This window comes from Annulohypoxylon maeteangense (assembly GCF_022496945.1).
Source record: "Annulohypoxylon maeteangense strain CBS 123835 unplaced genomic scaffold GGS22scaffold_5, whole genome shotgun sequence".
In the NCBI taxonomy this organism is placed as follows: domain Eukaryota; kingdom Fungi; phylum Ascomycota; class Sordariomycetes; order Xylariales; family Hypoxylaceae; genus Annulohypoxylon; species Annulohypoxylon maeteangense.
The window spans coordinates 263,270-287,117 of record NW_025953252.1 but is presented as its reverse complement, the minus strand read 5'-3'; the positions used below and the strand labels follow the sequence as shown (position 1 = coordinate 287,117).

General features: G+C 33.5%; 2 protein-coding genes across 2 annotated transcripts; both read left to right on the top strand.

Moving 5' to 3' along the window:
- Positions 1-8,078: 8,078 nt before the first annotated feature.
- On the top strand, positions 8,079-9,574 carry GGS22DRAFT_114650 (uncharacterized protein). Its single transcript, XM_047958057.1, has one exon. It carries the CDS (start codon positions 8,254-8,256, stop codon positions 9,157-9,159), a length of 906 nt encoding a protein of 301 aa, XP_047820361.1. The 5' UTR covers positions 8,079-8,253; the 3' UTR covers positions 9,160-9,574.
- GGS22DRAFT_114651 (uncharacterized protein) lies at positions 9,575-11,798 on the top strand. The gene is made up of 2 exons (XM_047958058.1): positions 9,575-11,598; positions 11,667-11,798. Exon 1 carries the CDS (start codon positions 9,990-9,992, stop codon positions 11,568-11,570), a length of 1,581 nt encoding a protein of 526 aa, XP_047820360.1. The 5' UTR covers positions 9,575-9,989; the 3' UTR covers positions 11,571-11,598; positions 11,667-11,798.
- The last annotated feature ends 12,050 nt before the right edge of the window (positions 11,799-23,848 follow it).

The window sequence follows — 23,848 nt, the reverse complement described above, 5'->3', positions numbered from 1 at the left end:
TACCGAATCCGTATTACATGAAGGCTTATTCTGTCTATTTCTATTCTTCAATATTATTACAAACCCCAATTAAGACCTATCCAAGACATTGAAGCTTGTCCTCTTGGCTTCACTTGTGGCTCGCTCTTAGTGCATAGGTATAGATACAGTCTTAGACAATATTCGTGATAGATGATCTTTTCTGATCACGGTTGAGAGAGCACCGAAAAGAGCGGCAGATATTTATGGCAATTATTGATTTTCATGTTCCTGCATAGGTACCTAGATATTAGGTAGATAGTACCTGAGTACAATTAATTGATCTAGATCTGAAGTCTTCAATATGTTGTCTATCGGGTAATTAGGCAGTATACGCGGATCGCATGACGTACATATGTGAGTACATGGAAAGCAATAAAAATCAATCAATTCGCCCATAGCCTCAAAAGTCCTAGATCGAATAGATAGGCAATGTAGATAGGTAGATGCGTCTAGGTAGGCTAGATAAGAGGTAGGTACCTATATACAGTATGTATGTATTCTGTACAATCGAATAGGCTATCTCATGCATACCACATCTCGTAAGCACGATCGCCCCCCGCGCGCTACCAAAGTATTCGATCTCTCACGTTTCCTTCCCGCACTCCCTCGCATGTAACCCACCTAACGGCCCGCTGGTCGTATCCGGGCTGTCGGGTCGTCCAGTGAGAATTTAGCGAACTTGCCCAAACTGGTAGTATGTCGCGCAGATGCAACCTTATTCAATCCGTTTCGAAGTTTATCTCATGTTTCGTAGCGTTCGAGTTTATTTGGACTTAATTCAAGGTCGCCATAGCCTATTTACCTGTAGATCTATATTGACTTTAATTCGCACGCGTTTAAAGTTTGGGAAGGCACCTGGGTATTGCGCTGAACATTACTGGTGAATATCATATTCGGTAAGAGATTGTACCACCTACGAGTTCTAGTGGTATTCAGGGGCTTTCAGAACATTCTATTGAATAAGAACACAACATCGAAAAAGCTTAACTTGAAGATTCCGTAACACTTAATATAATTTGCATACTTCCTGCTCAAGTACACTGGGACGCATAAGAGAAGCCTGTGAAGACTGAGGTTTTCGACGAGGGTATCATCTGCTGTTTCAGTTCCCCCATGGCATGTTCAGCTGGAGTGAATGTACCTATCTAATAGCGCAGATAGGATAGAGCAGTATCCCCGTATACCAGCTACCTACTAGGTACTTACTTAGGTACTAATTACAAGGGTTTTCCCTTGAACAACTACCCCATGACGTATGACGGGCGGATTGCCATCTGGCAGAGTGGCATTCAACCTGTTGCACAAGATATAGACTTCTCCAAATAGTGGAGGATGAACACTGCATGAGTGGATACGAGGATTGAAAAGCGTGGGTGTGCTTCTCCATGGAGCTAGGCACCTAGTTCTACGAATACTCGACAGCTTATGGTAGAATTGCACTTGTATTAGGACGCACCGGAGAAGATCTAACGGTGCTTGCTGACGTCTCGAATCGATTCACACAGGATACATACTTCTCTTGTTGGTCGTATTAATGATATACCATGCGTTTAGACATTCACAATATCACGTCGATGCCGTTTCATGATCGAATCCTATTTGCACATTTTTGTTGTCACACTATGCCACCATAACGACATTGTATCTCCCTCTCTAGTAGGTATCATGTTAGAGACCAGTACAATGAGAAGAAAATAGTCTGAGGAACTGGTTGGGAGAAAGTTTAATATTAAGACATAACTGTAGAAGGGTCATAAATCTTGAATGGAAATGTGCACACTACCCTCCCTCCGGATAAGGACCTAAGTCAGTGGCTTAGGTGGGTAATAAGTCATGTCGGCCTTATTCTAAGCATCCCCTAATGCTTAGAGCAGATTCATATTTAAAAAAAAAATAGACTTTTTAAGACCAACTTGGCCTCATGATAACCATTAATAACATAGAAAACATACAACCATGGAATACGGCAACAATCAATTAGTATCACTGCTAGTCTTCGCATAGATTTCACACATTCGCTCAAGGGCCAAAACTACGTAGCGTTCTTTCTTAGGGGCTTAGCCTTTAAAACTTAGTGAAAGACCGCTATGTCTCAGTGGAGCTATAGGCGAACATCCTACCATTAGATAGCCTTACCCTACCTCCAGGTACAGTATTCAGCGATCGCTTGTCCGATTACGCACCAGCCAAGAAACGTGGCTGATGTACGAGAGCTTTTACCTGAACCCTCGTATATTCCCTGTGCCCCATTATAATAGGAGTTCGCGACGATTCTTGCTCGTTAACATGTCCCTAAGGGTTTGTCCTATTAGTTTAAGAGTTATGGGCGACAGTCTCCGTGGTAGCCTTGGGCTTACTATACGACTGGTTAGAACACAGGGTATCACACACTGATGAAATGCGCTGTTGTCGGGCATATCTGCTACTTAACAAGAGATGGTTCACAATAACGTGATTGTATCATTTCATTGTGCTAAATTATCCACAGGCGTAACTCAAGATCTTGGGTTTCTGGATTGCACCTATTCGGCTAGGCACCTATTAGCCAGGAACCTGCATTATTGATAGAACTCTTTAATACGTATGCAGGTACCTAGTCATAGTTCTTAACATTGTTAGTGATAAAGGGATTTAGGAAGATGCCTTTAAGATTTTCTAGATGGAAAACTTCCCGGTGATCACCCATTAGCAATAGCTTAGTACGAGAATCTGGGGTCAATCATGGGTGTAATGATTTGATTTCCATTCTTAGTATATGTGATTCCCAGGAGTGCCAAGTATCATAGTAGAGGTTTAGTAGGCTTGTTGTGTCTTAAGAACCGGGTTCACTTCCAATACCTAGGTACCTAATCAATCAGATAGATAGCCCTGACTATACAGGGAGACATGTAGTCTTGATACCAAGTTCTTGCCGATATGTTAAGGAACTCTTCGCTTCTCAGTTAATATTTAGACTGACAAGGAACGTGTGGCCATGTGACGACTTTCTCTAGCCGGATCTCGAATGTTTACGTATACACGAATCAATTATCAGGGTTACCTAACAGCTACGTCAGAACTTTAAGTATTCCTTCAATGAGCTTCTAAACCTTAAGCAAACAAAGAGTTAGGTTGTTTAAGAATGGGAAATTCAGACGACGGCTATTGGGTTAGCAGTGAAGAACACTGGCGGTTGGTCTCAGAGGATAAAGATAAGGGGGAGTCGTACCTGGGGCTCATATATCAAAATTCTGGTACGTAGTAGGACCCGTGGCCAGTAGTCTAACAATAGGTATTGGGACTCGATTTATGGTGGTAGGTGCATTGATCACTAGCCCTAGAGATAAAATAGAGAATGGGCCTCCTATAATTGCATGCATACCGTGCTCGAGCCTAATGTCTCTTATTTGAGTATCTTCCTGTCTACCTATTCTAGAAAATATGTTTATCCTTCCATCCATTCTCCCTGTCAGACGTCTGGTCTGGAGGAAGACCAGTAGCTAAGAGTCTATGGGATCAGGACTCAACCTGTGAAGGTTCGTGGAGTCACCGTCGAGTTCGTTATGGTCCTGTTAACCGTTAGTCATGTAAGCAGAACAGACAAAGGGCCTCATCTGTATGTATACCGTGTTCTTTACAACGAGAGTAGCTAGGAGCTCCTCACCGAACAACGACGTCGTTGCTTCCTTGCCTTTTAGTTCTATTTCGTGGCACCACCAACCTTAAATGAAATATAAGAAGGGTATGAAGCCTAGGAAAGGATGAGGTAATGAATGATAGTATAGGTACCTGATACCTACCTAACCCCTAAGATTTTACTGGGACGAATATTGGTAGCATACAACCACAAGAGGACACAATGAATCTACATATTCCGTTCAAGGACTCTTTATGGGGTCAAGACCAGATAACCCCGAACCCGAACGACAAAGATGAAACTCTGAAGACAGACGGTATCTAGGATTGAGAAGTCGCTTAAGACAACCCGCAAATGAAACCATGGCGTAGTCACTGACCTGACAGCCACGATTCGAAAGAAAAAGGATAGGTTTACATTCCTTTAGTGTGTCATCTCCTCCTCCTTGTCCGAGTCTACGGTGATATAGAGTCTCACTACACTTATGCTCAGGACGGCGGCCGACTTGCTCGTGGTTGCAACGGATTTGGCTAGTTTCACTATTTTCGTTGGTGGAGCGAGGGGAATATTGTTCAAGGACAACTGGGCAATTTGTGCCTCAATGTTATGTAGTGAGTTCTCCATCTTGCTAATCTTTCTAAGATGAACTCATGCCTAGGTATCCGTTAGCATGCTCTGGGTTTTCGTAGTGTTTGTCTCTATGTTAGCCTCGCCCCCTTCTAGGAAGAACAGGCAGAGGTCTAGGCAGTTCTGCGTAGTTTCATGGCTTATCGTCTCTAGAAATGACCGAAAAAAACTTGGTTGATCTAACTTCCAGTGTCACGAGGCGGAACCAAAAGACTAAGAAACAACGACGTTGTTGTGCGAGTAACTCCTAACTACTCTCGCTACCTATGGAGAACACACTCGTCTGTTACACTAGCTCACTGACCTAGTGGCAACTACACTATGTAAGCCAGATCTAACAGCCTAATAGTTGGAAATAGCCAGCTTCCTTCCTACCCTTATTTCGTTCCTAGAATGCAAGACCATCAGAACTCCCCCGGCCCACAGACGTATCTGCCTTTTACTTTCATACTATATTAAGGTCTGTCACCAACTAGGTACTCCACACTAACACCCATCGTGAGGCCTCCAAGTCTCTCTTTGCCTTAGAGTATCATTAACAAAGGAAATGCTATGGAGAAAATTCGACCCAAGGGATTTCATCAGAGGCGAAAGTCTCAAGATCTACAGCGTGGCTAGACGTGGGCTCTGATCGAAGGGGGTCTGTGAGTTACTGCACTATATATAGCGGCTGGGATGACGGGTCAGTCATCAACTTAGGCAAGGACAGTGAAGATGGGTGCTATTCGACTAAGGATGGGAAGGGGGAAAAGGACCATGACAATTTGGCAGAATACGAGAGGATTTAGGAGACTCGAATGCACCTTGGATCCTTTAGACTCAAATATCTTACGGAACTTGTAGCAGTTCTGGCTCTATCCAGCATTACTTCGATGACCAAGACTTTTACTACGTAACTCTATGAAGGGCTACCCTACCTACGTTCGATAGAAACTACCACCGGACTGAGCATATTGCCGGTATAAATTGTGCTTCGCCGCAAAGCTTACCTTGAACTCCCAACAAGAATAGGCAACTTACCAACTGGTGCCTCTTGTAGGACCAGCCTCACTCGGTCCATTCATCCGCGGCTGCTCCGGGTTGGGGATATTTTTAGGAGAACTGCATAGGGATCTCTCGTGTCTGCATCGGTATAGGCATCGACATGATGCGAGAGAATGTACACGCTAGGTTGCTAGGTAAGCCGCAGTCTGCTCACCTCCAACGGTGAAACCCAAGGGAGCTATCTCGGAACCGTCGGGATTGGGAGTTCCCTGGGTTATGGCTATTTAACAAGGTGAATGGACAGCAAGAAGAGTCTCGCTATGACCTCGCGGCTAGCTGTATAGGTGAGATTATCAGGCCACGGCCAATCCTATGGCTGCTGGGGTCTTCCGCTTACCCCACACACTGGCGGCTCCCCGGTGCCGCATAGGAATGCGGCCCGGGTTATTAGCCCTCGACATTATCGGCATCTATGCTTGGCTTGGCTTGGTAAGTAGAAGCGTATCTGCCCGCTTCGGCGGAGCAAATGATGGAGAAGAACGGCACTTGGGCTGGAGTTATTCTCTCTACCACCGGGTTAGCGGATACAGAACCAAACTACCTACCTAGAGGTATGATTCCCGCTAGTAGCCAACAGTCTCGGCATACGAAATCCAGAAAGCAATCAAGGGATATGCTGGATGAGAATCGGACTTAGAAAGAGAATTGGGTATCAAGGGAAATGTTCCGAACCATGGGGTAGCCACTGTTGGGAAGGGACAGTGTGGTCAGAAAAGGGAGCCTTTTTCGACTCATTGACGCCGTTCATCAATACCATGATCTAGCACGCAAGGCTGATTATCTCGCAAGTTTTCCCGCTTATAACTGCTTAATGCGTGATCCTAGCTTTTGAGGTCTTATACCCTCCATCAGTTTCAACATCTCACCGCCAATATCAAAAGTTCTATGATCGATGCTCACTGATGGGAAGTGACACAAACGTTGAACAGGGATTGATTGTCATTGTGCTCGAGCTTTGACATTGTTGTGTACTGCCAACTAGGCAGGGTTATTCGAAGGCGTAGGGCCAATTCACCTCGGCATTGTACCTAAGGAACGTTGTGCTTTCGTCGTCTCCATGTTGGCTCTTGGACTTTCTATATTCTTGTAATTCCCGGCGCTCCGAGTTAGTCAGCTGTAGACCGGTCGGAGACACTTACGCAGCCCCAGCCCGGTGGTCTGATAGGTGGGGATAAGCGGACTATGTTGCTGACGCAGAATGACATATTATGCGTCTTAAATCCTTTCGGGTGGCTTATCTGGGAGATAAGTAGACAATTTATTTCTCACTTCATGCCAGATAGATGGCGTAGCTTAAGCTTACCGTGAGAATTTAATGCCCAAATGTATAGGAGTCATTCCCCGGCGTATAGGGAGTCGTCCGGTGTTATACGATGCTGCGTCATCTCTCTATCCGGTTTGTAGGGATGGTCAGACTCAAACCTCCAAGTCGTTGTCGAGCCAGGTCTGTGAGTGCGTGACTTATGATTGGGCAGCCGCCTTTTTATTCGTAGGATCACGGACCTCACGTAAGCAATTTTGGAAAGGGAAAGAGTTGAGACACAAGGAGCGACGTGAACGATGTGAGACGAACTGGCAGCGGACTTTACTTAGTCCGTGAAACATACATAGGAGCCTAGGTAGCATGTGGCCATGTGTAGATATATCGAGCCCAACTGGGCTGGCTGGAAGGCTGGAGGAAGGGATGGGATGGTCAGATCATGTTGTGCTCGCCTAGTTCCCCGGACTGTCAGCCGTCCCAACAGGACGGGTCCCGCTTCCCGTCTCCAAGATATGTATGACAGTAGCATATGCAAAACAGGGGGACGCCACGGTTATCAAGGTAACCCTCCAGTAAGATGTTGCCCAAACGGATATCTCGCCCTGGTGGGGAACGGTCCGAAAGACAGTGAGAAATTAGGAAGAAAAGTAAAACATTACCCAGTAGCTTGATGATTACTTGTTTACACTTACACGTACATTATCGACATACATACATGATGGCTGTATGCAATGCAAGCCCACGCGAATTGGGGATGACGGGAGAAGATATCCATATTCGATGTTCACATGTGAGTGACAAGTGTGAAGGTGTGTGTATTGTGTGAGTATTGTACTTGGGTACCTGCCTGGGTACCTTACTTGACCTAAAAAAGGGGGGGCCATCGAGAGTTAAAAATAGTTACCCCTTTAGGCAAGTATCCATGTAGGCTTTTGCATAATTTGTGTAACGAAAGAAGGGTTACCATCACCTAGCGAACAACCGGTCGGGACCAGTCTAGAAGCTAGCAGGGGGTAGGCGAAAACGGAAGTGACGGATGAGTTCCAAACCAGTCGATCTTAGGAACTCTTCTTAGACTTTTACTTTTTTTTAATTATTCTTTTTATTCCCCGCCCCCACCAATCCACCAATCCACCGAAAATCCACCAACCGACGATGAACCATTGATTTTTTATTTTCTCACCTTTTGCCAATTACGGACTTTAAACATCGACGAGGAAATTCAACCGCTCGTTGGCGCGCCCTTCTCCAAAACAGGCGTTTTTCTTTCTCTCTCTCTGTGTCTCATTTTACAATATCTCATTTATGACAGACGACACGGAGACCCATTTATGCATACAATCACCTGGATCATGTCTGAATACCTGAATACCTGAATATCGGTACATACAGCGTACCTACAATGTCTTCACATTAATTGATACGATGATACGATACATACCGTACATATAATGATACATATGATACACCCATGGATACACTACATACACCTTATATTACATTTCATTATATTACAATACATACATACTACATACATTGCATACAAGCGATAACAAATAAGAAATGATACAAATGACACAAATGACACAATTGCACTTCATCGTCGATCAGGCTTTGTTTAGCGAAGCCAATTCATCATAACTCACATCGTTTGGTCCTTTGGGCGTTTTGATCCGGACCAACCATGAACCGATTCTCGTCTCTCCCTCCCGAGCTTCGGCTCATGATATGGCGGTTCGCCGTGGACATGGCGTATGAATCGAGGCCTCCATGCGTCTGGTCATTGGTCTATCGTGCTCCTTATCTCAGCATACTCTTGGATGGCGTCCCTTTGCCGATGACCACCGAGGCCGTCTTTCAGGTCAACCGAGAATCACGCCACGAAGCCGTCAGCCGATACTTGCTGTTCAAGACCCGTGATAGCCCTAAGAGGATGCGGGTGAGAGCGGATGTTGACGTCTTCATCTTAGATGTCGGTGTGCTTGATGAGATGGCTTGCGCGCCTGAATGGCAATCTCAATCGCAATCGCCTCACTCTATTAGAAACCATCATGTTGTTGTTTGGCCGCCTCCCTTGGCTGCAATCTACAGCCAATCTTGGCACAATCTGGCCTTCGTAAGGAAGATCCTTCTACCTAGCGTATGCTTCACCTATCTGTACCGTGACCAGCTCGCTCCTCTGCTCGGCCTCCCTTGCTTACATACCGTCTACCTGGATTTCGGATCCCCCCTGCGCAGTGCCGCGAGGGACTACGCCGTGAAAATGTTCCGAGCCAAGGTCGACCTACCGGGATTAGCTAGAAGAACGCCTGGTACGACCAGTACTTCCAGTACTTCAAATACGGCCAGTACGACGCGTCGTGATGAATTCCACGCCTGGTATCAGGAACACTCGGACCTCTTAGTCGGCCCCGAGCTGAAACATACAAGCGGCACCGACCAGATGAGTGAGCTAACGAAAGCCCTTTTCCTTAAATGGCAACGCATCTTCCTGGACGATGTTTTGGCAGGGTGGGAACCGTTCGCGCGGAAAGGCGTTGCTGGTATCCTGGTTTCTGAGCTTCATTACGGCCTGCAAACGGAAATCTAGTCCGGCGCCCAGACCAGATGACCTTGCCGAATCCTTGGGCGAAAGGGGACAAGGGACACCCTTGGAGAGGTCCTTGGATCCTTGGAGGCCCTTGGGGCCATTGGAGCCCGGGGCATGGGTGAAAATCACCTAGCCCTGCAGGCGATAGCGCCGCGGCTCTCACCCAAAGGCCAACATCATATCTGACGGCTTTTATGGGCTCCTTAGCGCCATCGGCTCCCACTTAAGCAGGGGATTGTCGACGGTAATCATACGCGGTCAACGTGGAGTGACGAGGGGTAGCATCTGCAGCCAGCCTTTTCTGGAATAATCAGCCCAACATTGACGTCTTTGGAAACAGTGGACACTGCCTACAGGTTTTCTCACCGGGGCGGCCCAGGCTTCCTCTGGTTATTATTACCTGGCCTGCAATTTGATCTCAGCAACTTGCAAGGGTCTAGAGATCTTCATCTCTCGCCAACTTTAGCTCTGCCTCTCGCTAATCGCCCCTCCCAATTTTTCGTCAGCTCGCTCACAGTAAGAGATATCATGCCTCGGGTCTCCCAGAGCCATGCTATCGCGATGAGAGAGTTCATCGACGAGTGCACGAACGCCCTTTCACAGGTCCCCCCCGACTACTATTACCCACGCCTACGCCTACGCCCACGCCCCGGCTCTAACTCTAGCTCTAGCATCGTAGAGATTTACCCGCACGTACCACCACCTCACGAAATAGTCTTTCCCCCTTCATCTTCAAGAGGCTAGCGCCTCGTAACCTGGTCGCTTACGCCCTCACAAAGAAAAAAAAAAAAAAGAGGGAGAGGAAGAAAAAAAAAGCTGTCTTGCCCGCGATGCGTAAAAGGCGGTCACCGATTGGTGAAGACATAACTACACGGCAACGACGTCGCAACTTGCAAAATCGGACGATCAGGCCCCTCAATGCTACTACGAGACGCACACGTTCGTTACCCGTTCCTCCAGTGCGTCGACCATTGCCAATGCTGGATAGGGAGGACCTTCTTGACTGGCAAGAACCACTCTCGGTGTGGAACCAGAATGCACCTCGCGTCTACATATGCGTCGTTCTCTGCTTCCCGTGCGAAAATCACCGGCGGCAAGACGCGATTCACCACATCGAGGCCGCCCTAAAACGGTTGGCGAAGGAGAGGCCAGTATTCGCCGGACGACTTCACGCTAGTAGTAACAATGGCAACGTATCGCTCCGACGGTCCCCACAACAAGACATTCCCTTCCAGGTCCTCCCCGCAAACGAAACGAGCCAAAGAAGTTACGCTCGCACGAAGGATGCCGGATTCCCTCCCGGCGCCTTCGTTCATCCACGATATGCCGTCCCGGGCAGCGTGAGCTCTAATCTTGAATCGATACCGGTATCGAGGGTTCAAGCCGAGTTTCCGCCCGGCGGCTTACTACTTTCTATCTTCCTACACCACGGGCTGGTGGACGGGGGATCACTACGCGTTTTCTTGGAATGTTTTGCCGCCCAGACTCGAAATACTCCAGTTAACATGCCTTCTGAGCAGACTTTTCCAATGACGCATGTCCGGGGTCACAAAGGCCCATTTACTATGCACAACTTTTCTACATTTAGGGGCCTGTTGACAGGATGCCCGGAATATACGATGCTAAACGACCTTAGCGGCCCTACACAGCCGCGACTTCTGAAGAATGGGACAACTATGGGAAACATCGAGAAGATAGGCAAGATCTTCGTTTTCAGCAAAGAGCGGTTACAAGAGCTCAGGGAGCTAATTCGCTCTAGAAATGGAACGGCGGAACTCCCGTCCGCGTACACAAGTATGGCCGCGCTCGCTTTCGCGCATATTACGAAATCTCGCGTAGCAGCCGAGAGGTATCTACCGAGCAGAGTTCATCATAGGGATATTGCGATGTTATGGAATTCGGTTAATTGGAGGACGAGGGCTTTTCAGGGTGCTACGGATAACTACTTCGGCAATGCGGCCCTACCGGCTGTTACGAAGGCTTCGATGACCAAACTACACGCGGCGTGCGACGACGACGACGAACTCGCTCGTCTGGTGCCGCTAATTAAGACGTCGATAGACGCTGTCGACCAGGAATATGTTAATCGGCGGCTGGCTATGTTATCCGAGCTGCCCGACCCACGCTTACTAGGGGTGAACTATGACCCACGGATGCCTGAAATGTTGGCATTTAATACATGGAGGCACTTCGGGGCGGATGTCGAGTGGGACATCCCGGGAGTGCCCGTGACGAAGGCGGATGCGATAAGGAGAGCTCACGGGTCTTGGAACCTTGGAACGTGCCTGATATTGCCGGCCAAGGCGGACTCGTTGAAGCAGGAACTCTTTGTGAGCTTGTCGGTTGATTCGATGAGGCTTCTGTGCGCGGATGAGGGCTGGACGAGGTGGATTGATAGGATCATAGGTTGAATAATGATGAGGCTGCAACCACTATAATGTAATTATCTAATGCCTTTGATCCCTGCACCTTGTCGATGATCTACTCACTTCTCATTTCCGTGGCAGCTAGGTATTGGTTGTCACCCTGTCGGCTACTGGATCCGAAGTCCGACACGGCCGGTTCCCATCAGGCTCCTTGTTTCTTGTGACATGTCACTTCAATCTAGTGGCCTCGTGCGCGACAAGACCTTGCTTTTTTCTATTCCCCAGCGGTACCAAACTTCCAAGGTTGAGGGGCGACGAACCGCGGAAATTCCGAGCCATTTCCGGAACAGACCCCTTTTCTGGGCGCCAAGGCGACCCATGGGATCTCGCTAGGTACGTACTACGACGTACAGGTAAATTAGTAGAGATTAAATGATCAAAAATACGATACTAGGTACAGTACAGAATTCAATCACGATAGCGAATACGCCATTGGGCGCGCGCGGGGGCGTCGCAGAAGCCCGGACTAGTACAGGTAGGTACATAGGTCCGCCCGTGCTGCTACGGCCCGTTCCGAATCGTCAAGCAGCAGGAAAAAAAGAAAAAAAAAGAGGGAAGGGAAACGGGAAAGGGAAAAAAAAGTGACAGAAAATAATGACAAAAGTGAAACATTAGATTATGATAGGAGGCTCAAAAAGGCGGGCATGGGGACTTCATGTTCGTCAGTGTGCAGTGGGTATGATGTTATGCTTTAGTGTGTTGATAAAATAAGCACCAAAGGTTGGTGTGTAGCAAGTAATATTCTGTAATAGTACACCTTTTCTGTACTTACCTGCCTACAATACATGGCAAATGGGAAGTAGTACTACTAGGTAAGTAGTTGGTGGGTGACATTATTCTCCTGACCTTGACCCTTTTGCCGCGTCTACGTTGCGACATTGGCCCTATCGCAATCCGTCCGTCCGCCATTCCCTTGCCAAAAAACTACCTATCTACGAACCGTGAGCGGACGGGCGATCAAATCGATCTGGCTAACTGTACGTATTTTTATTTTTTCTGACAGCCCTACGAGGAATCACGAGACCGCGAAGGATTCGCTGGGGGAGTTTCAGCCGCCTTTCCTCTGTTGGGAAGCTGGGAAACGTCAGGTCCTGCCCGATTTTTCCTTCTATGCCATCGATCTGGAACGCAGAGAAGAACCGGCATTAACATGGATATGTTTGGTTCGCCAGATCGGAGGTGGGAGGGATCGAGCGAAAAAAATAAAAAGATACAGAAACTAGATCGAGAGGAGAAAGCACGAGAGCGCGCGGGAGAGAAAGAAGGGGGACAAAAAGTGACGGGTCTAAGCTTCGCTATGCTTCTATGCTTCTTCGCCCGTTTCGAAAATGTGACAAGAGCTAAGGAAAAGCCAGGGAAGGCTAGACGGCTACTGCAGAGAAATCTGCTGTCTTGCGGCACGGGGGAAAATCTTGATTGATTTTCATCTGTTTGGTTTGCGCTCTGCCGAATGACATAATGGCTTGCTGCTCTGGTACTACGACGAGGGATATATTATTACCAACACGTCCCTACGTGGGTTAAAGAACGCCCTGAGACCTGAGACTCTGACATACATGCGTAGTGCCATACATGCTGGTACACTACGATGGATGTATTGTACATGATCTCCGTCACTTTTTTATCCTTCCCATTGCCCCCATTCCCCTCTAGGTAGGGACGTACCGACGACCCTTCGCCGTAGGCTAACGCCGCCCGACCCCTAACCCAAGTACGGTAATTTTGAAATTTCGAATATGGGGTACTCTAGTTCTGTTTCTAGACGAAACGCCGCGCATACAATGGATACTGGATACTTTCATACACGATAATAGTTACATACCTACCTAGGTACGCTACGTGCTGGATTATACACCGTAGTCGTATATTGGGCACCGTTATGGCTCGTTTAATGAACGCATACGGTATCCCGGGGGCGGTAGTGCTTACCTAGATATCCTTGGCCATGGCGTTCGCGATGCTAATTGCCCTGTTGGATAACCTGTATCTGTTATTATCTACCTATGTAGGTATTATTACCAAGGTTATTCGTGGAAGAGATGCTCATTGCTCGATTTGGGGTTGCGTGCAAGGTCCTATGCGTACGAAATTGAATTGCGCGCATCACTTAACACGTCTTCCGAGGGATTTTCTTTTTTTGATTTTGTTTTGCTTTTGCTTTTTTTTTTTTCTTTTAATTCTCCATTATCCGTTCTCTATGTATCTCCTTTTTTTTTCTTATTATGACGGCATGCTCGGCTTGTGGGGTATGGATATCTGCAGTTCGAGGGCAGTGAATACTACTCTCGGCTGGAATCCCATTCGTCGAAAACGTCCCTGCTCATGCGAACGTGAGGAATGAGACACCTTACCATGAAGTCGTACAGTCGTATTGATATAGTTCCATGATGCTATTATTCTCTGGGTATGTAAGCGCTTCTTTCCTTGACCCCCCCTAGTCTACCAGCTGTAAGTTGATGCCCAGCATGTTGGGTGGCATGTTTCTACTTTTGCTTTTTCTTTCTTTTCCCTTTCCTTTCGTGGACAGCATGGAACAGCAGCATGGATTGCGGGATTTGAAAGTCTGGTTGTAACTTATCGCCTACTTACCTAGCTCGACAATCCACGTGGGCTTGGGAATCCCATCCCTCCACTCTTCCAACCCCCCGGTCTTCTGACGATGCCCAGGGTTCTTTTTTTTTCTTTCTCGCCGGGGTCCCGGTTCAGTCTTTCCCTCATCAATTTCGAGAAGCGCGAACCGCACGTTCTTGGTTCCTGGATTGCTTTCGCGTCGCACGACATAGGTACGTGCCGTACATGGGTTTGCGTTGCCTATCAGCACGGCCTTCAGGTCTCCGCACATGCTTAGCAATCCCGAGTGGGGTTTTTGCTTAAACCACTTTTAAATACCGCTCGGATTTTTTTTATGAAATAAATTATCGAAAAAATTTAGATGTTATAACCACTTTATAAAATATAATTTTTTCGTTTTATAATTTTATAAATTATGTTAAATTAATACGTAACGTTATTAATAAATAACGTAATAATTTATTTATAAAATATAAGGAATTAATACGTTATAACGTTTATAAATTATAAAGTTTTTAACGTTTTATAACGTTATAATTTATTATAAAATTTAATATATTATATAAAATATATATTAAATTATACGTTATTATATTATATTATATTATATATATTTTAATATATTAATTAAATTAACGGTTTAATGAATTTAATTTAATAATTTATTATTAATAAATTAATAAAGTTTCGCGACGTAATTGTTTTTATTTTTATTTTTAAGTTTATTTAATATATAATTTAATTATTATTATTTTAATTTTAATGTAAATACGTTATTATTATTATTATTATTATTATTTTATTATTCGTATAAATAATTATATTATTTAAATTTTATTTTATTATATTAATAAAACATTAATTTATTATAAATTTTTCGGGGATTTTTACATTTTCGAAATTATTAACCGGAAAAAAAGCCGAAATTTTCTTTTAATATATCGATATTTATTATTTCGTTTATTTCGAATTAAGTTTTTTATTAAGCTTTTAAGCCGTTAATAAAAGTTTTTTTTATTTTATTATATATTACGTTTATTATATTATAATTAAGAATATATAAACCGATAAAAAAAAACGAAATCGTAATATTAACGGGAAATCGGTAAATAATGGTTTTTTTTTATTAAAATACGTAAAAATAAATAAGTTTTTTATCGACGTATTTAACGATAATATTTTACGATATAATTAATACTTTTTTTATATTTTAAAATACGAAAATAATTAATAAAATATATTTATATATTTATACTTTTTAAATGTTAATAATTATTATTTAAATTAATATTTTATTATTTTAATTTTTAATTATTAATTATTTTTTAAAAATAAAATTTTAAACTTTTAAAAATTCGTTTATTTTTTAAATATTAATTAATTAATCGATATTAAAAATATTCCCGCGTAAATAAATAAACGTTAACGTTTTAATAATTTTTTTTTAATCGTTAATTATTATAACGAGTTATATTATATAATAAAAACGTTATATAATTTAAAGTTATATTATATTATTTTAAAACGCGAGAAAAAATAATTTAAATAAAATTATATATATAAATATATAAAATTTAATTATTAATAAAATAATTTATTTTATAATTATTATAATATTTTATTTTTTCGTATAAATTTTTATAAATTATATAATAATAATATTTTCATATTTTTTTTAAAGGTTAATTTTAATTTTTAAATTAATAATATACGTAAAATGCGTATTTATATATTTATAATTTTAAATAAATCCGAAAATTACGATTTAAAATTAATTATTTCTTTTTATAATTAACCGTTTTTTTTAATTAAAAAAATTATACCGGAATATTTATTCGTTTAATTCGCGTAATTATTATTTATTAAATTAATTATATTAATATTATTCGATAAAATAAATAAAATTATTATATTTAACTTTTAGGAAAAAACGAAAAGTAATCGTTATAAAAAAATCGAAAAAAATATAATTAAAAGTTTTCTTTAATTACGAAGTAAAATTCGTTAAATCGAATTTAGTTTAATTAATATAAAACGCATATATTTCGAAGCTTAAAAAGGTAAAAAAAAACTTAAAAATAAATTTAACATTAACGTTATTTTTTTAAATTTTTTTAACTTTATATATTATAACGATTATTTTAATAATATATATAATTAATATAATTTCGATAATAAAAATTTTAATAATAATTATAATAATAATTACGATAATAATTATAATAATAAATCGTTTTAATTATAAAAACGTTTACGTTTATTTTTAAAAATAATTAATAATATAATAAAATATAAAAACGAAAATGGTAATTTTAAGTTTTTAATCGTTAATAATTATAATGTTAAAATTAATTTATTTTATATGCGAAATATTAAAGATTTTATAAACGATTTAAATATAAATAATAATTAATTATATAAAATACGTGGTATTTTTAAAATTAATAAAACTTATAAAAAAATTATTAAAAATATCGCGAAAAAGTTTTTTATATTATAATAAAACGAAATTTATTTTTTTAACTTTTTATAAAATTAAAAAAAAAATAAAAAAAAAAATAAAAATAAGTTAAAAAAAGTATTTAATAAAGTTTATTTAATAATATTATTTAATAAAAAATAAACGAATATATATTTAAATATATTTAAATATAAAATATATATATATATTAAATAAAATATATATTATTAATTAGTTTAAAATATTACGTATATATAAATATTTAAATATATTTTAAAAAAATAAACTTTAAATAAAAATATTATAAATATAATTAACGCGAAAATTATATTAATTAAATATACGTTAAATTTAAATAAAATATAATACGTAAAACGCGTAAAAACCATATAACGTAAATAATATTATTTTTTTTTTTATTTCGAATAATTTAACCGTTTTTTAAAAAAATAAAAATCATTTTATATTTTTTTAATTTTTATTGTTAATATTTTAAGTTTTATTTTATATTTTATAAATATAATATTATATAAGAAATTTAGTTAATTATAAAGTTACTTAATTTAATATTATTTAAAAACTTTAAATTAAATATAACGTTATAATAAACGAATAAACTTTATAATAATATTTAAAAAAATAAAAACTTTTAAAAAATAAATATAATATTAATATTATTAAAATTAAAATTTATTAATTTTTTAAAGTTAAATTATTATATAACTTAATCGTCGAATATTTAAAGGTTAAAAAATTTAAAATTAAATTAATACGTTAAATTTTAAAGCGTTAATTATAATAAATTCGATATAATTCGGTGTTTTATATTTTTAAATTTATAAACTTTATTCGATATTTATTTTATTTTATAAAACTTCGTAATATAAAAATTTTAAATTATTTTTAATATTTTTAAAGCGTAAAGTTATTATATATTTTCTTTATTCGGATTCGAATAAAAAACGGTATAAAAAAAAAAATAATTAATTTTAATAAACGATAAAACGTAGTAATAAAATTAAAAGATTTCTTTAACGAATATATATAAATATTTAATTTTTTTAAATATATAAAACGGGATTTATTTTAAAAACGCATTTATAAATTTTTATAAATTTTTATATTACGAATAATAATATATAATATATATTGTATATATTATTTTTAAGTTATATAAAAACGTGTTAATTTAAAACCGTAAGTTAAAACGAAACGAACGTAATTAAAAGTTTTAAGTTTTAATTATATATAATATATAAACGGTTATTATAAGCTACGTTTTATTAAATTCGAAATTTACGTAATTATTAATATATATTTTTATAAAATTTCGTAGTATAATATTAATAAGTTTAATTATTTTTTTATTAATATATTATATTTATTTTTTTAAATTATTATCGAATTAAAATTCCGGCTTTAATATATTAAAATAAATCACGAGGTTAAAACGCCATTTATAACTTAAATATAATTTTAATTTATTATTTATTCGAAACTTTTAATCGTTATTACGATTTTATATAATATAAAGTGTATTCGAATATAAAAAAACCGCTTTTCGAATTTACATAAATATAAAATAAATAAGAAAAATAATAAAATAAAATAATAATGGTTATAATTATTTTTAACCGTTATAATATATTAAATTATAAATATTAAAATATTAAAAAATCGTTTTATTTTTATTAACGATTTTAGTAATTTTTTAAAAAATTAAAAAATTTAAACGATTTTAATAAAAATAAAATACTTAATTAAATAACGGTATATTTTTTTTATAAAAATATAATATTATAAAAAATTACCGAGTTTATTATAAAATAAAATTAATATTAAATTTAATTTTAATTATATTATGTAAATTCGATAACCGGTTATGTTAATTCGATGTAATTAAATATATTTAATTTATTAAATTTTAATACGAGTTAAATTTAATAAAAAACCCGGAATTATAACAATTAACTTATATATTAAAAAAGTCGTTAATTTATTATAACTTTTATAATTTTTCGTTATTAAATACGAAACGTTTTTATAATTAATAACTCGTAATAAATTCGTTAAAAATAAAAAACTTTACGCGATTATACGAAAATAAATATATAATTTTAAAAAATTATTTAAAAAATTATTAATACGTAAGTAAAAACTTAAAGTTAATGTTTAACGAAATTCCTTTTAAAAATACGAAATAATATTATAATCGCATATAAAAAGTTAACGAATAAATGAAAACTATTCGTAAAAAAATAACGTTTAACGGAAACTTATATATAAATTAATTTAATATAAATATTTATATTATTTAATAATTAAGTATATATAAAAAAAAATAAATAATTAATTATTAATATATATTTATAAATACTTTAATAATTAAAATTTCGATTTAAATTAATTATTAATTATAATAAACTTAATAACCTTTTTAATTAAACCGTAATTATATATAATTATGTTTAAATATTTTCGAATTATGTTTAAATATTATTAATTATTTTAAAAAAATATTATTATTTAACGAATTAAATATCGCGATTAAGTATTAATCGCGTATTTTCGAGTTTTAACGTTAAAAAAATAATATATAAAATAACATATAACGTGGATAAGTTATTTATTTTTATACGTTTATTAATTTTATTTATTTTTAAAAAAATATTAAATTTTATTTTAATAAATAAATAAGTAAGTAAGTAAGTATTTATTATACGTATTTAATTTATAAAAATATTTATAATTATTATTATTATAATAATATTTAATATAAATACCGTTAAAATAATTAAGTAAAACGATATAATGTTTAAATATATTTTTATAAAACTTATAATTTATATAAATATGTTTTAAAAGTAATATTATGTTAATTATTATTATATAAGCGGTTAAAAAAGTATTAAAAACGATTATTAAATTAATTTAATTAAAACTTACTTTTATAATTAATAATAAATAACGGCGTAAACTTAATCTTTTTATAATAAAATGTTTAATTTTAATATTATTTATTAAGAAAAAAAGTTCATTTAATTTCGAGTTATAATTTTATTAATTAATAATTTAAAATTAATATTAATATATATTTAATAAAAAAAAAATATATATTTAAGTTATTAATTATTAAAATAATATTATTATTTATTTATATTATTTTTATTTTAATTAAAATTTAAACGATGTATTAAGTTAAATCGGCGTTATTTATTAAGTTTAATTTATTATTATTATTTTCGATAAAAAAGTTTTAAGTGATAAAATTAAACGTAATTAAAAAATAATCTTTTTTAATTAAATTTTAATTAAAAATAGTAATTAAATTTTAGTTAAGACCGGTATTATCGTTAAATAATAAAGTTATTTTTAAATTAAGGTTAATAATATTATTAAGTTTATTAACGTTATTATCGTCGTTAATAACGTCGATTTTTCGTTTTTAAAAATTATATATTATTAAAATAAATATCGAAAAATAATTATAAGTATAAATAATTATTAAAATTAAAAAGTAAAAAGAAATAAATTATAATTAAAAGTATTAAGGGATTTTCGATTTAATTATATTAACTTCGAACGTTTTACGTAATATTTAATATTTAAGTATTTAATACGTTTATAATATTTAAGAAAAGTTATATAAGCCATGATAATTTTACACGTTATAATAATTATTAATAAAATTTTCGTAATTAAATTAAATTATATTTATTTATAATTAACTTTTAAGTAACGATATAAAATCGGTAAAAAACGCGTTAAAAAACGTTCGTATATATTTTTAATATATTATTTATTAATAAAACTCCTTAATCACGTTTTTATATATAATAATACGATGTTAATTATTGGATATTAATTTAGTTTTTAAAATAAAATAACATGTTTAGTAATTTCCGGTCGTAACGATAAAAGGCTAATAAGTTAATTTAATAAATTCCTCGTTTAAAAAATTTAAAAAATATTCGTGTAAAATTTTTTAAATATTTATTTAAGTAAAGTAAATAAATAAAAACAAATATAAATATATTTATATATAAACTCGTAAAGGTAAAAGTTTATAAAAGTTAATAATGTTTATTATTTTTTTTATTTAAGTATTTAAATAAGTAAATAAATAAGTAAATATTTAAAAAACATTTTTATTTACTTAAATGTTTTATTTTTTTAACTTTTTTTATTTATTTATTTATTTATTTACTTATTTACTTTTTAATTTATATTTTATTTTTAATAACGGTAAAATTTTTAAAAAAACGTATTATTATTATTATTATCGTTATTATTATTCGTTAATTATTTATTTAATACGGTTTTATTTTAAAGTTAAAAAAACCTTTTTTATCGATTAATTTATATATGTTAATTTTCGTTTAATATTTTTATTTTTTCGAATAAATTAATTATTTATTTTAATCGAAATAAACGATTTTTTATAATTTTATAAAACCTTAATTTTAAAAATAATAAATCGAAATTATTTTAAAATACGAAAAATTATAAAAATAAGTAAAAATACGTATTAAAAAGTTAAATATTTAATGATATTATTTTTAATAAAATTAAATAATATAAAAAGAAATTAATAATAATAGTGTTAATATAATTAATTAACGAAAAAATAAACTATTTAAACGAAATAAATATTTAATTTTTTAACTTTTTTAAATAAAACGTATAATATTTTTAAATTTTTTTTTATTCGTTATTATTTATTTATATTATAAGAAAGTTTTTTTAAAAAAAAGTTAATTATATAATTTAAACCATTTTTTAATTTAATTATAAACGTTTAATTTAATAAAATATATTTTTTTAATCGAAATTTTCACGTATAAAACTTTTAATTTTATAAATATATTATTTATTTATTTATAATGTTTAATATTTTCTTTTTTTTTTTCTTTTATAAAATATTAATTAAATTAATATTCCACGTGAAAGTTACGATATTAAAGTATACTTTTAATGTAAACGTTATTCGTTTTTAAAATTTCCGTATAAATTAGTTTAATAATTAAAACGGTAACGAAATTTTACTTACGTATTTAAGTATTTATTTAATTATATTGTAACATATTTAAATATTTAAGTAAGTAAATAAATAAGTATTTAACGAATTTATTACTTTAAAGTTAAAAGTATTTTTAATAAAATTTAAGTTTTATAATATAATTTTCATTTAAACTTATTATAACATAAATATTTATATCGTTATAAAATAAAAAGTTAACATTTAATATTTATAAAGATTTTTCTTTTTTTAATATTTTTTTTTAAAAGTATAACGGGGATAAAGAAAATATTTAATTTTAAATTAAAGGAAAAAAATTAATAAATACGTTTAAAATTAAAAGTAAAATTATATCGAATAAAAATAAACGTAAAAGTAATCGTTATTTATTATAATAACGCTTTAAATCGTGTATTTTAAGCTTTTATAATATAATTATTTTTAATTTAAATTTAATTAAATTAAAAAATACTTAAATATTATTTTATAAAAAAAAAAATATAATTATTTTACCACGCTTAATTAAACGTAATAATAAAATCGAATAAAAAAATCCCGTTTATATATAAATTAAAATTATATTATATTATATATAACGTATAAATAATATAATAATATTATTTAACATATAAACGTTTTTTCTTAACGTTATTTTAATTAATTCTTATACGTAATATTATATTTATTTATTTATTAAACATTTCGTTAAAATTATATAAATACGAATAAAAAATGAAAAACACGGTAAAAAACAATTATTATAATCCTTATAATATATAAATATTCGGGATAAAATAATAATTCGTTTTAAATTTTTACTTTTATCGCCGATGTTAAACCCGTGTTACATAACGTTATATTAAAAAAATTAAGTAAAAATCGTTAAAAAAATTTCCCGGGTTTTATAATAAAGCGGGTAAATAAGTTTTAATATTATATATTATATATTAATTATATTTATTTTATTAATTTATTATAAAAGTATTTTAATATGAATTTTATTATTCGCACATTAAAATTAAACCGGAAATAACTTTCGTTATTATTATTTTCGTTAATATATTAAATAATATTAATTAAATTAAAAAAAGATTTAAAACTAAAACGTAACGAAAAGAAAAAAATAATTAATATCCGTTTTTATATTTTTATTTAAAACTCCCATTTTAAATTTAACATATAATTCACGAAAAACTTTTATATATTAATTATTTTATTTAATTATTTTATAACGTAATTTAAACTTAGTTAATAAAAATAAATAACGTATTTAATTTATCTTTAAAAATTTCGGAAAAAATTATAAATATAACCTTAATATCTTTATAAAAATTATTTAAATTATTATCGTCGTAATTATTTATAATAATATTAATAAAAAATTAATATAAAATGTCGTTATAATTTAATATCGAATTATTCATGAATTTACGTTTTTTCGTAAATAAGAAGTTACATTTTTATTAGTGTAAAATAATTTCGTTATAATCCGATATTAAATTATTTATAAATTTACGTATTTTTATAAATAAAAAATTACGCACTCGTTTAAACTTTGATTCACGTTTTTTAATAATGTCGTTAACTTCGTTAAAATTATTATAAATATTTAAATTATTTATATCTTAACGACTTTTATTATTTAAAAAATAATTATCCTCGGTTATACGTTCGAAATTTTTATACTAAAATTAATATAAAAACGCATTATATATATCGGTAAAAGCAATATTATTTTTTAATAAAAAAAATTAATTCTCGTTTTTTTATAATTTTTTATTACTTTTCCTTTTAAGTTTAAATTTTTTTATTATTTAATTAAAAATATTTTCTAATTTATTATCGTTTATTTGCGGTATAACGTAATTTTTAAGGGATAATATTTATTTTTTTTTATTATATTCGTTTAAATTAAAATTTTATTTATTATTTAAATCGTTTATTTTTTAACGTATAAGTATATTAATAAAGTAATTATAAAACTCGTATATAATCGAGAACATTTTTAATTAAAAAACGGATTATATAAAATAAGCGAAGAAAAATTAAAGAAAAACGTTATAAAAAGGAGTATATAATCGATTTTAGTATTTTATTATTATAATTAAATTAAAATTAAATTCTTTTTTATAAAATTTAAGTATATAGTAATGTAATATATAATGTTTTTAATTTTTTACTTTTTTAAGGAATAAAATAAGCACGTTATTA